This window comes from Babylonia areolata, chromosome 1 (assembly GCF_041734735.1).
Source record: "Babylonia areolata isolate BAREFJ2019XMU chromosome 1, ASM4173473v1, whole genome shotgun sequence".
NCBI classification, from domain to species: Eukaryota; Metazoa; Mollusca; class Gastropoda; order Neogastropoda; family Buccinidae; genus Babylonia; species Babylonia areolata.
In genome coordinates this window covers 61,784,309-61,799,304 of record NC_134876.1, presented here as the reverse complement: position 1 = coordinate 61,799,304, position 14,996 = coordinate 61,784,309, and the positions used below count along the sequence as shown (strand labels likewise).

The 14,996-nt window shown below is 45.4% G+C and overlaps 1 protein-coding gene across 5 annotated transcripts in view; it reads right to left on the bottom strand.

Annotated features, from left to right (window-relative positions):
- Positions 1 to 14,996, bottom strand: part of LOC143284969 (paired box protein Pax-2a-like) — a 308,750-nt gene that overhangs the window by 24,650 nt on the left and 269,104 nt on the right. For all 5 annotated transcript variants that reach the window (XM_076592140.1, XM_076592134.1, XM_076592160.1 and 2 more), the window contains one exon: positions 2,162 to 2,370. In XM_076592140.1, coding sequence (XP_076448255.1) covers positions 2,162 to 2,370 — 209 coding nt within the window. The remainder of the gene's footprint in view (positions 1 to 2,161; positions 2,371 to 14,996) is intronic.

The window sequence follows — 14,996 nt, the reverse complement described above, 5'->3', positions numbered from 1 at the left end:
CGTTATATAAGGACAAGACAACTGGCAGAGGGAAATAATGTTAACCCCGTGGAGACCTATTAACCACTGACCTGCTGCACGTGGCGGAGATCTAAAACCATCCTGTCCATATTTTTCTAAGCGTGAGGAGCTTGTGTAAGCAGGTCACGTAGCAAGTCAGACTTCAGATTTCTTTTTTCGATTACTTTCTTCGGGGATGATGATTTTATTGTCTTCATCTTCCATTTAATCTTTTTTTTTTTTTTTTCTATTTCATAACCTACTGTTATTTCTGGTATGACAGTCACTGCAATCATTTCGTCAGTATGTGGCTACCACAGTCCATCGCTCAAGTTCGTCAAGCAATGACAAGATTCATCAGATAAGTTACCAGTCTTTTATCAAAAGACGGCTCAGACCTTTACTGGCGTCGTGTATTTCATTCCACCCACATTTGACAATCTGTCTCTGTTCCATATACATACAACAGAGAGAGAGAGAGAGAGAGAGAGAGAGAGAGAGAGAGAGAGAGAGAGAACAATTGCAATTCCATCCGTGCCAGCAGAGCCATGTCCCAGATCCAGCTTGTAAACCCTGTTTAGTGCTTTCCCGTTATTGTGCATGTGAGGTTAATCGGAAAATAAAGATTAAAACGGGCGGCGTGGGCTGGAGTGGCGCGGGCAGAGGTGATCCCCTCACTATCGCTGACAACTCCTGAAGTATTAATACTCACCCAGGACCGGAGATAAATCGGCATCGGCCGTCCACGCGGGAACGGCCTCTCTGTTCTCTCGCAGCATCAGGACGCGCCAAGTCTCTGCTCGCATGAATAATTGACGCGGATATTTGTCCGCGAATCGAGTCAATTTTCGTGATTAAACTGCCGTTAAAGTAAGGCTTCACTCAAGAGGCCGGGCTCCCTAAAGGCTCGTAGCTTTTCGTCTTGTGGGGGAAGAAGGCTGTTTATCACTTATTGAAGTCCGTCTCCACTAATGGAGATCGGAGCATTAGAGCTCAGGCCGGCGTCGCGCCTCGATGACAATCCGGGGCAAGCCACGCCGATGGACAGATGGATAGCAAAAAAAAAAGCATCCTCACAACTGCTAGACTACAACGCTGAAACGACGAACGTTAAGCATCGGACAGTTTGTGGGAGTCTGAAAGCATTAAATTGTTGACAAACCCCGAGGGTCGGTAACAACACAATTTGATTGTCTACGTCGGGAGAGACGCGAAACGATGGTGTGTGGCGATGGAACGTTGACTGAGGGGTCTGCACTATTCCTCGGCTGAATAGCTGAGTGGAGGTCGCGGCCTCTTCTTTAAATAAGGCGGCGAACGTCTGGGGAGTCACTTATCTTGCTTCCCTGAACCATCAGTCTGCTCCCCGCCCCCACCATCCGGTCAGAATGGTGCACCAGAGGTGCAACCTAACTGCTGACTTTTTTTTGGTGACTGTTTGGTCGGCTCGGCTGTTTTAAACTGTCTGCTTTATCTATTATTCATCGTCATTCGGTTTCCCGCACAAGGCATAAAAAGCAAAATTCCGCTGCTTATCAGAAGTTAACTGTATACCAACTGTAGATTACTTTACAGCTTGTACTTCTCTCTTCATGCGTTGTGTATGCACGTGCGCCACGGAGAAGAACAGTTTTTTTTTCTTGTTGTTTTGGGTTTGATTGTTACATCATATGAGGAGAACGGAGATAGGGGATGTGGAGGGTGGGGACAAACCAGAAAAAACAACAAACAAATAAATCAAAATAAAAATCACGTTGAAGGACCAGTCAAGAAACCAACAAGACAAATACATTTTCAAACACGAGACAAAAACAAACAAACAAAAAAACAAAACAAAACAAAAAAACACAAAAAAAACCCACGAAGAATAATGTTCAAGGGAAAGACTATTGGCTGAGAATATTGACCCTCCCCCATGCACCCGACATCCCCCTCCTATATATGTACACACACACACACACATGCATACATACATTCATGCATTCATGTATGGTAGTCAGTCGTTGCTCAACTATGACCATCAGAACAGCAGAAGAGGTAACTGCTTTCCCGACCGACTGGGCTAGAATTTGATTATAGTGGAGAGTGGCTTGGCCAAGTTACATCCCCACTCTCTTGGCCAAGAGGCTTTACATACATACACACATACATGTACACCCACCTTCAGACTGGTCACTCCGCCTCTTGCCGCTGGGGGTTTTGATGATGTCCGAGATGTTGTGCCCGGCGGGCCTCTGCAGGTCCACTGCCGGAGAGGGGGAGCTCTGGCTGACCGGCACCCCCTCGACCCCTCCCCCCACGTGAGGACTGTCCCCCTGGTCCCGCGGGGACGTGGACCGCGCCCGGTCGTTGGCCTTGTTCCGCACGATCCTGGAGGACAGGGCAGGTGAGACAGAGGTCAGGACAGGTGAGACAGGGGTCAAGGTGAGAAGAGACAGGGGTCAAGGTGAGATGAGACAGGGGTCAGGGTGAGATGAGACAGGGGGTCAGGGCAGGTGAGGCAAGGGTCAAGGTAAGATGAGACAGGGGTCAAGGTGAGAGGAGACAAGGGGTCAGGGCAGGTGAGACAGGGGTCAGGACAGGTGAGACAGGGGTCAAGGTGAGATGAGACCAGGGTCAAGGTGAGATGAGACAGGGGTCAAGGTGAGAGGAGACAAGGGGTCAGGGCAGGTGAGACAGAGGGCAAGGTGAGATGAGACAGAGGGCAAGGTGAGAGGAGACAGGGGGTCAGGGCAGGTGATGCAGGGGTCAGAATCACAGTCATTTGATTATCTCAGATAGAGAAAGTAAAGAACGGCGAAATCTTCTGACACATACAAGTATCAAGCAGCGGTCAGAACCAGAATCACTTTATTACTGTTATCATTTTATATATATATATATATATATATATATACGTTCGTGCGTGAGCGCGCGCGTGTATGTGTGCGTGCGCGCGCCTTCATTTCACGCAACAGCAGCAGTTTTGCACAAAGAAATAGACAAAGCAGTAAGATCGACAACTACACTTTAGCAGCTGCAGCAGTCATGGGACTATTACCACTAACAGCAGCAGTAGTACCAGTAACGAGATGCGAGCGTGAATAGGTATAATTATTAGAATCAAATATAGTATGCAGAGCAGTGTTGATAAATGTACCGTTCGAAGAAGAAATGAAATAGGTAGGAGGGGTAGGTAGGAAACACACACACACACACACACACACACACACACACACACACACACACACACACACAGATCACTCCAATCAACACATGGCCAGATACGTGAACACATTAAAACCTCACAAAAAGCACACACATGGCGCTGAGGCGCATCTCAGTTACATCTAATTACTCGGCTTCGACCCCAGATGTTATTTTACTGCTCTCTCTCTCTCTCTCTCTCTCTCTATCTATATCACACACACACACACACACACACACACACACACACACACACACACACACACACACACACACACACACACACACACACGTGCGAGTGCACGGTGTTGAAATTAACAAATACTCTGATTCAGTTATCAGACTTGTCTGGAGTTAGCACACACGGTACAGCACAGCATAACACACCATTTCCATCCTCTTCCGTCTCCATCCCCTCTCCCCACACACTGCTGTATCTTTTCCCAAAGTTTAGAGTGTAAAATACACAGAAAATATAACAACACTGATAACAGATTTCAGAGGATGGTTTCGTGTTTGCAGAGTTTATACCCCAAACGACTGAAAACTCCGGGGACGAAGGTATAAAGGAAATAATAAAATTCTACTTGCCTTTTGCTGCCGGGGTTTCTTTTTCGTGTGGTAGGTGCATGCTGCACACGGGACATCGGTTTATCGTCGCATCCGAATGACTGACCCATATAATGAGAGAGCTATAATTTCGTTTATTTATGAAGACATCTTGCTATGCACATAAGCTCTGTGCGCTTTATCCCTTTGCTTTAATTTTTTGAGGGATTGTCTCTGATTCTCCAGTGAACGGCGACGGAAAAGAATATGTTTTATAACATACAAACCTTGTTTTTGTGGAATAACAGAAAATGATTTTTTAGTTAGGTTGTTTTCAATGAAACAATATCTTTTCAAGGACAGTTTCTCTATTGCGAGGACACATCCGCCATACTAATCACAGATACAATATCCTTGAAAATAATGGAGTGTTTTAATGAACAATATAAAATCTTTGCAAGGACTGCTGCTTACTGTTCTCTTTTATAGTTTGAGATGAATGCTAAATCCATTCAGTATTGTTGGGACAGCCGTAACTGTAGTGCAAGCATGCAAGCAGGACCACACAGTCCTTATAAGATAGTAATAAGACAAAGCTTTTTCAAAGAACAACATGAGGTCGGTTTTGTGACTGTTATTTCTTTTGTTGAAAACACAGATATAACTTATTGTGCTATCCAGCTCTCTCGCTATATTTCAGATACAGGGTACTTGTTTGGAAACAATCTTAATCAGGTTTTACACGAAAATCAATAGGCCTGTTTGCTGAAAAAAAACCCCTCAAAAACTCAACCCATTATGGCTGTGCCTCTATATATTCGCTTCTGAATGGAACATTTTCCATGGCAACCCACATTTTTTTAACAATTAAAAGTCGCTTAGCAAGTACTTGAAGTAAAGAAGTTAAATGAATATTTCACAACAATGTTCTCTCTCTCTCTCTCTCTCTCTCTCTCTCTGTGTGTGTGTGTGTGTGTGTGTGTGTGTGTGTGTGTGTGTGTGTGTGTGTGTGTGTGTGTGCGCGCGCTCGCTCGCGCGCGTACGTCTTGTCAGCAGACAGTTTGGGCCCCCACATCCTCTGAGGCCCCCTGCAGTACCCCGTTCACCCTCTTTTCTCCTTTCACGCACCAGCGTCATTTTGGTCTGAACTTTCACGGCACCAGAACCGCCCACTTCCTTACAACACCCCCTTCCCAATTCCTTAAGTCCCCCCCACCCATTCCCCCCCCCGCCCCTACACCCTCCTCACGTGCCCTCCCCCTCAGCCCCTATATAAATCTCATCAACAAGCTTGCCGGAGATTTTTTTCACAGACAGAGCGCAACAGGGTGTGAAGGAGTCAACCAGCGGGAGATTTCATAACATAGCAACCCCACGACTCAATCCGCTCGGCACAGTACGGTAGGCACACAGAATAGTGAGGAAAAAAGAAGAAAAAGTAAACAAACAACATCCCCATAAACCTATAAAGAAAGACGTAAAATAAGAAATTAAGCAAATGTGACCCACAGACACAGAATAAAAAACAAAAAACAAACAAAACAAAATCCTAACAGTAACTAAAGGCAAAAAAACAAAAACAACAAAACAACAAAAAAACAACAGAAAAACAACAAAAAAAAACAAAACAAAAAACAACAACAACAAAACAACAACAAAAAAACAAACGAAACTCATCCCACCGAAACATTTGTTTACACATCAATCATCGCATCAACTATCTGGGGAAAAAATATAATGTGACGTGTATTTACAAAAACAACGAATCCTGTTTGTCTGTCTTCCCGTTGTTTATAATCTATTTGTATCTCTCTTTTAAAATCTTGTTTTGAAACACATACCTTCACCACTTTTTTTTCTCTCAATACTTTTTATTTTATTTGTTTGTTTAACTCTTCCTCGTCAGATGCTGACAATGATATAATTATACACGACACGGGTATGACGGCAACTGAGCATAAAGTTCAACTGTACACTCCCACCATCCCAAAACCACAACCTGTTTTTCATTTATTCTACTTCCTCATTTTTTCGCGTTTTTGTGTGTGTGTGTGTGTGTTTGCAGGGACCATCTCCCAAGCTCCGTGACTGTGTGCGCACGACTGGAAGCTCGCTCACTTTCATGTTTCATTGCCGACAGGTAGCACGGTTCAGTGAGGAGAGACGTTTCACCGTCACGTTCTGCCGACTTACGCGTTACTTAGGGCGCCAGCGCCACACCGCCTTCCTTGTTCCTTCCTTGCCCACCGTTAATAAAGGGTTAAAAAGAAAAGAAATGAAAGAAAAAAAAAAGACGAGGTGCCATGCTTACCGTTACACACACACACACACACACACACACACACACACACACACATATATATATATATATATATATATATACATACATATACACACACGCGTGCGCGCACACTCACACACACACACACACACAACGTGGATTTTGATGGGAGGTGGTGGAGTGGAGGCGGGAAAGGAAGTTGGGATGGTGATGGGGGGAAGGGTGTGTGGGCGAGAGGGATGAAGTTGTTTGTTTGAGGATGCTACATTATACGCTGAAGTGTCTTTTTGCGACCTAACCTAACCCCCACACTCCCTCACATCCTTCCTCTGCTTATGTCACGCCTTTTATTTTTTCCTTTTTCTGCTTATTTCACGTCTTTTCTTTTCCCTTTTTCTTCTCCGTTTTTGCCTACCCCCCACTCACACCCCCAACTAACTTGAAGCGGGCATTTTTTTTTCCATTCCTGTGGGAGTGTCACTCAACTGGTGTAATACATGCGTAAAGTCTGGATTTCCTCCCTCCCCCATACCCCCATTCCCCTTCTCAAGATTAGATGCTGTGACTGAAACAAAACAAAGCCACGCATGTGTGCATATGCATGGATGCCTGAGTGGGTAGGTGATGTATGAGAAAGATAGATAGAGAGAGAGGGAGGGTGTGGGGGGGGGCTGAGAGACAGGGCTGAGAAAGAGAGAGAGAGAGAGAGAGAGAGAGAGAGAGAGAGAGAGAGAGAGAGCGTTCGAGTAAAATATGTCAATGATGATTTCGCTGTATCTTACGGACATATCTTCGTCAAATGGGATAAGAACAGAAAAAAGGAGGGAGAAGAAGTTGAAGGCTGACTACAGTTCGTTGTGGAGTCCACAGACACGGAGAAGGGGGTATGAAGAGATGGCAAGGCGAGACAGGGCGGTGGGGCGTGGGGAAGATTTTTTTCTTTCTCGTTGAAACCTTATCCAGGTTAGTTTCAGATTAGTTTCTCTCCAAACTGTAACACGGAATCAAATCCTCCGTTGCAGGGGTGTTGAGGTTGTTAATTCAACAAAACTGATGTCATGGCCTGCACTACTTTCTCGGTTTTGTGGTGTATGCAAGGTTTTGGCGAATTCTGTTTTTTCGGAAAGTAAAATGTCGGAAGTGTCTGAAGAAGAGAACAAAGTTTCACACACACACACACACACACTCTCTCTCTCTCTCCGTCTCTCTCTCTCTGTCACACACACACACACACACACACACACACACACACACACACACACACACACAATCCAAATCCAAATATCTCATCTTCTCTTTACACTATAGCAGTTTACAGACAGCCCAGAGGCTGGCATTGTGTGCGTGTATGTGTGTGTGTGTGTGGGGGGGGGGGGTACGGGGGGAGGAGGGTGCGGGGTTTGAGGCAGGCAGGCAGGAAGGAAGAGGTGAAGGGCTGTGAAAAAGCAATAAGTGACCCCCTGCTGTGAGCCTGTGTTGAAGCTATTTGTTGGCTTTGACATCTGTATGGCTGTCACACCACAAAAACCGCCACAATATCAGCCCCTATAAGCAGCAGGCCAGGGGCTTGGGTGCGTCAGTCTGATCCTGGGCCCTTTCTTTACCACACTAAAATTGGTGGGGGCCTCAGATGAGGGGATCGTGAGGTACAGTATTTATCTGTACGATGCAGACTTCCTCCAAGGGACCTGGGTTTTTTTTTTTGGACAGGGACAGTGAACTGAAAACAGTGTGTGAGAGAAGGTACATGTGAGTGTGTAGGTGTGTGTGTGTGTATTTGCGTTGTGTGCGTTTGTTTGTTCGTGTGTTTGTGTGTATGTTTGTTTGTTTGTGTGTGTGTGTGTGTGTGTGTGTGTGTGTGTGTGTGTGTGTGTGTGTGTGTGTGTGTTTGTGTGAGGAAGAGGTAGGGGACAAGTGGGTGTACGTGAGTGGATGAGAGAGAGAGAGAGAGAGAGAGAGAGAGAGAGAGAGAGATCGATCACGGTCGTTTAAGAGGATAACAACGTATGTCGCTTAATGACCGCCCGTAAAAAGATCGCCGGCCACGGTCAATAAGAAAAGGTATCCATCAGCCAGGAAACAATATCCCACGTCCCCCTCCCAAAGCACACACACACACACACACACACACACAAACAACCCAACACTTGATTTTTTTTTTTAAAGCAATTTGCGACACACAAACCTCCCCAACAGCCGGAGCCTGCCCGCTTTGTGTAAACACCCCCACCCTATAACAATTCCTCGTAACGCCGGCACCAGTCAGACCATAATCCCAGCTATCAATAACACCGATTTTCAGCCGGGCCCCATCTGATCCATAACGTCTTTTTTTTCTGTTTGTTGTTGTTGTTTTTTTTGTTGGCCAGAGCATTGTGCGCCGAGCACGTGAAACCCGAGCCCTGCGCCTGGGCGGGCGGTTATTGGTTCTTTGCACAGAAGCGGGTCACACAGTTGTGGCCGAGAGGTGTAAAACAGCAAAAAGCGCGCGTGCTTCTCCTTCCATTGTGTGTTGAAGACAACGGTTGGGTGTGTGTGTGTGTCCGGCAGGTTATTAAGAGCAGTGAAACAACAACAAACAAAGTAAATCCCGTGAACTGTTGTTTGCTATTCTAACTCTCGGGTAAAGAACAGGGTTGACACCTCGTTGCAAGGTTACAATTTTTTTTTGCGAAAAGCAACCGTTCTTTGAAAGCAAAGTGCGTCTGGCCTCGTGTTGAGGTTGAATTCCTTTCTGCAGACTTTTTCCTTTTGATGTTGGGTCGCATTTTAGGGATCGTTTCAACAGACTGCACTTGTCCGAAGCACAGATCCGATCGGTAACAGAAGACAACTTCCATTGTATCATGCCCCACATACCACTCTCAGATTGTAATGTATTGTAGTGTATCGAATCGTATCGCATTGTATTGTATTGTACTGTATCATATTGCATCGTATCGAACTGCAGTGTGTCAAAACTTGCAGGTCTGAATGAAATTCAGATTGCTCTCCACGGGTAGAGCGCGTGGCCACATTACAACTCCATGCGTTTTTCTTCCTTCCTTTCTGTCGGCAAGTGGATTTGCTTCACTATCAAAGTGGATTTTTATACAGAATGTTGCCAGGAACAACCCCTTTGTTGCCGTGTGTTCTTTTACGTGCGTTAAATGAATGATGCACACGGGACCTCGGTATATAATCTCATCCGAAATTTACGAGAAAAAGCGGTTCCTCTTACAAATGTCGAAAATAAAATAAAGCGACATTTCATTTTTGGCTATGAAGTTATTCTGCAGTTGAAATATGTTCATTATTATTCTTATTCTTATTATACCATGCACGATGCCATGGAAAACAGCCTCCACGCGCAGTCAGAATATACTACAGCTTTAAAGGGATTAGGTTTTGGACCCAAAATACAATAAAGCTTGCAATAACAAAACTTGAATCAATGAAACATTACTGTTCTCGAACAAGCCCTGAAAGATGTGTGTGTGTGTGTGTGTGTGTGTGTGTGTGTGTGTGTGTGTCAATAACGTATCATTTGGAGCTTTAGCCAGCTTTTGTTTTCTTTGCGATCTCCGGCAAAACAAATCACATTTAAAAAAAAGATTTATATAATCACGAAAAAAAAAGAAAAAAAAAATCTTAACACTAAATCAACTCTGGTTATCAATAAGGTGAAGGTAATGGCAAATGAGGAATTCAATCAGTTTAATTTCATTGGTTTTATATTCTGTGCACGGGCAAGGTGGCGGGAAAAGAGCGTGCCTATCACAGGTTGCATTATCCCCCCCTTAAAGTCCGCCGCTGCAACATGTCCGGGATCCCGAGAGGGCTCCATTAAACAAGACCTCATTTTCTAGGCCGAAAAACAAATAATCACGTTAAAACAATCTGTCCCCTTTATTGGTTTTAGACAATCACACAGAATAACCGAATCTTCATTCCGATCCCGTAATTGGATGTAGTCTTCCTCCTCTCCCTCCTCCTTTCTCCCTCCGCCCCCATCGACAGAAGCCACCTCCTTCCCACCCACCCCCTTTCTCTTCCTCCCATCCCCTCCCTCTACCTCCAACCCCACTTCCCCAACCCCTCCCCTCTCCAAGCAAGATTACAGGCGAAGAGCTGGTGGCACGAGCGACTAATGCAATCCCGGTCTGAAAGCTAACGAGTTTATTCACTCCGACTGCTGGCCATTCTGGCAGTGAGTTGGGGACGGGGCGCTGGCGGGGACAATTCAATTGGAGTCTGTGAAAACTTGGTTTATCCGATACGCTGTGCACATACAAATCATCCCCGGCCAGGCCCCGGAAACAAAGACAACACACATGGGGGGCCCAAATCGGATTCGTTCTGCCTTTTTTTCAGGAGCCGGTCTAGAGTTGTCAAAAACTGGTGGCGAACCGGCAGGTCATTACACACGAAGAGTTGTCCCTTCTCCAGAGCCTAACAAGAAGATCGAGTGAGAGCTTTTCTTTCTTTCTTTCTTTTTTTTTTCTGTTTTTTGAAAAGAAGCCGGGGTGGTAACTGAGAATTCAGAGAAGAGAGGCTCTCTTAACATATTGTGCGTGCAACCACTTCCAAATCGCCTCGAGTTGTTTTGAAAAGCTTGGGGGTGTGAACGGATTTTGAACTTTGTTTCTCCTTTGTTTTCTTGATCTATTTATCTACTTACCTTTATTTCTGTTTGCTTCGACACCAGGAAACTGAAAGCCAAGAGAAATAAAGGAAATACAATTGGCAAGCGATAGGAAAAATTAGAGACCCACTGAAGCACGGAAACCATCACTTGTGTTGCATACATTTTTGCTTGTTACAATTTCAAAAGCAAAACGTGCATTTAAGTGAGCAACTGATTATGAATCAGACTATCAACCTGACCGTCTGCTTGTCTGTTACTCTGACCATAACATGAGAATAACCACAGTTCTCACATGCGGCTCGGGGCAGACAATCGCATTCTCGACACAGCAAAGAGCAGACAATCCCAACCAAAATCACCATGGAGCTCTCACTCTCTGACATTAAACAAAGACCTGCACATCAATCATTTATCAGACATGACAGAGAAAGAGCAAACAATTTCGTCTATTTAACACTTTTAAACCGAAACTAAGCGGACAGGATGCGACTGCCGTTTAAATGGCAATGGGGTTTCAATATCAATGTGAGATTAAGTGATGAAATGTCAGCACATTGTAGAGACGAAACAGTAATTTGGACTTGAATGTTATGGTCGTGATGACCTTCCTTGATGTTACAACCCACCCAAGTGAAAACGAGCTAGATATATGCATGACATGCATTTTGTTCTGAATGTAGTGATTACATAGATCTTCAACATCAGCGGCTCTTTTCCCTTATTAAGTAATGCTTTCCTTCTCAGAAAGTAAAGTTGATCCAATACAATGTAAATTCAGAACTGACTGCAAACGGTGCTGAAGGACATCATCTTGCCAAGAACAGATGAGTCGCAGTCAGTAACTATACCACCGCTGCTTAATCATTGTCAGAAGTTAAGGACGAACACACGCGGTAAAACTGCAAGTTAAACACCCATGCTACAAAACGAACCCGCCCCAACACAGGCCACTAAATTCTTTTATTCTGACGGGGCAGCATCAGCGTAGTCATCATTTCCACCTCACAAACTTTTAAAACAATGAAGTCCTCAAGGGAAGGCGGGCGTCTTGATTATCCTAACAAGTAACACGGAGGGCAATGTGGAAACATTGTAATAGAGTTCCTGATTTAAGGCAGCGAAGAGGGGAAAAGCCAGGCCAGACGGCCCAGCGATCAGCGAGGGGTAGCGGGGTGTAGCGAGGCATGAACGATGGCGCAAAGACACCCATCTCATGCTCCGCGCCGTCGGAAAGTCGAGCGGGTTGAACAATGGAAGGCAGGGGGGAGGGGTGGGGCGAGGGAGGGGGGGAGGGGTTGAGACAATGCAGTCAGTCCGCTTGTGGCGCAATGGTAACGGTACGCTCCAAAGGAAATATTATTAATCACAGCCCCTCTTTCCCCTGTCCTCTTCAGAACCCTCCACTCCCCTCTCCTCCATCTCGGGCCGTTCACACACAAAGTCAGCAGCGCCAGAAAGGGCTTCGTTCGGACACCACACCAGCCAAGAGGACAAGAAAGCTCTGCTCTTTCTGTTCGCGAATCACTTTGATCCTTCCGTCTTGGCCCGATGTTGAGAGGGGCGTGCGCCGCGATGACACAAGTATTAATAACGTGACCGCCGGCCCTGTGCTCCCCAATGAACATTTCATTCCTTGTTTGCCCTTCTTCAGCAGCAGATGGAGAGCGCGGTAACTGCCCCTCCGAGACCCGGCACAATGTTCACGCTGTAGCGAAACATCCCATTCTGGACAAGGGCGCCAGATTTGGGGCGTGGGGAGGGGGGCCCGGGGTCCCAAGTCGACAAATTAACGCCCCACACACATTAATGAGCCCGACAATGTCGAGCCAGTGGGCATTAGGGGAGTTTTGACAACACGGTGGGCTCTCCGCTGAATTGGCAGCACGCCACGTTAGCCGGGCCATCAGAGCATGGGCAAGGGGCTGGAATTGGCCTCGTTTGGTGGGGGCTGGCTCAGCCTTTGTGCTCACTGTCACCTCCTCTGTCAGCCCCTGTTAAAGGTCATGACGGATTAAACATACTGATAGGCTCTGGGGATATCTTTAGGGTCAGGACGGGTTAGATAAACTGATACTCTGGGGATATCTTTAAGGTCAGGATGGATTAAACACAATGATAGGCTCTGGGGGTATCTTAAAGAGCAGGACAGATTAAACATAGTTATAGGCTCTTGGGATATCTCAAAGGTCAGGACGGATTAAACTTTGTGATCGGCTCTGGGGATTTCTGAAAGGTCAGGGCGGATTGAACACACTGTCATGTTTTGGTGACGTCATTAGACTTGATGTCGTGTCGTGAACCGTGTATCCCAAAATGAATTATCACAGGTTTACTTTACTGAAAGACGGTTCGGATGATGATGATCCCGAAACGGTCCACCACTCAACATTTATTTGATATTGTGCTGGTTGTGCGTATTCCGGATACAAAAAAGAAAAAAAAAAAAGAAAAGAAACAAAAACAGCCCTTTAATCGACGTTTTTTAACAGTTTATTTACTTACATCAATCGGTATTTCTTCATAGGTAAATAACAAGAGAATAAACCACCCATCACGCATCTTTTCTTTAACAACATGGATATCGTGCTGTATGATGCACCACGTACAGTCCTTGTCATGTAGCTAAACGTAAAACTGTTGCGAAATTTAAATCCAGTTTACCATACTCGAGTCTCCTCTCTTATCACCGTCAGCAGATTCCCAATGGACGCCAGACAATAACATTCACAAGCAAGTGCTTCCGTTAGACCAGCAGGTAATTCTATATCAATTTTGAAGCAATCTATATCAATCAGTAGACAAATTAACAAGTAAACACAGCAAGCAGCTAAAACGAAACAGGACCGCTGTAATTTCTTCTTCTATCGTGTAGTGTCATGACCGTCGGGGCAGCACTGATGACCTGGCAACCAGTTCGGCAAAAACCACCCACCTGCTCACCACCCACCCAACAATTCAGCTGCTGTCCATCTTTTGAATTAGCTGTAGCAATCAGTGCTACTGTTAATTGTCATCCAACGAGGAGGGGTAGGGGTGTACTTTATTTGAAAGTTTAAAACGGAGAGTGCGATGGAAACTGCGATGTGAGTTACAACACGATATGGCACAACACCATGCTGTTTATAACATAACCTTGCTCCAATGCACACGCCCAATATATTTTTCTTTTTCTTGGAATCAATGTCAGATTAACGAAAGAAAAGAAAAATAAAGAAACATCTTTAAACGTCCGCTTGGCTCGAAACTAGTAAGCCTCTCTTTCATCACGGTCTCCGAAACAGCGAGATGAGAAAAGAACAACCCAGCACTCACCCCCATCAATGCCACACTTTATGGCCAGGGCTGTATTCACTTGTTCCTAATGTTCAGGCCATAATAACCTCCCGCGACACGATTGTTGAGTCAATCTGGCCAAAAGGTAGTCTGCCTGGCGTCGCCGCTACCCACACCACAGCCCTTTTTCAGGGAACGAGAACAGGGAAGAAATAGGAGTGGGAGAAAAAAAGAGTGGGTCTTTTGATGTTCGGATCATCATATTCAAATTTTCGCCCCCAACTGCCGCGCGCCTCCACTTTTAATGGCTGATTCAACGAGTGAACGCGGTGATTTTTCTTCCTGAATTGCTTTTTTAGCCCCCGCTGAACGACAAGGCCTTTTCCACCATCGTCCTCTGATTCACTCGCCTCGGTCCTTGTCGAGTACACTCCAAACTACGTCTTTGTTGAGGGCATCACGAACAGCTACATTATACAGTGGTAACGAAACCTTCACAACATCAAGGATCCTGTATAGAACAACTTGAATCTAAGGGCGTCGTAAGTCGATACTGGAGAGCTCCATTAATTAAAAAAAATATATATATCGGGAATTTACACACACACATATACACACACACACAAACACACACACACAGATAGCGGGGGTGGGGGAGAGAGGTTCCGGGTCTGATTGGTGTCAGATTCATACAAACGACAACCACTTCCCCCTCCCTCTCACCCTCTCATTCAACAACACACAAGACAACAGACAGTCACATCCTCTCAGCACGCCTCACCCACTTCCCTCTCCCAGTCCTTTGATGATGACTACACCAAATTGTCCACAGGTGACGAACTGCAGCTTTGAAGTGGCTGGCCAAAAAACGTGGCAATGTACGTAGCTGTACCTCAGAACTGTTCGCCGAAAACGATGTCCGCTGCTTGCTTGTAAATTAGACAGCTGTAAGTTCTGTACACCTGCTTCATAATTCACTGCCATGGAAGTAAACGAATGCTATGGAAATCCTCATAATGGAATAACAAATGTACTGATTTTTTTTTTTAAATAACAAAAACCAAGACAAAATCCAAACAG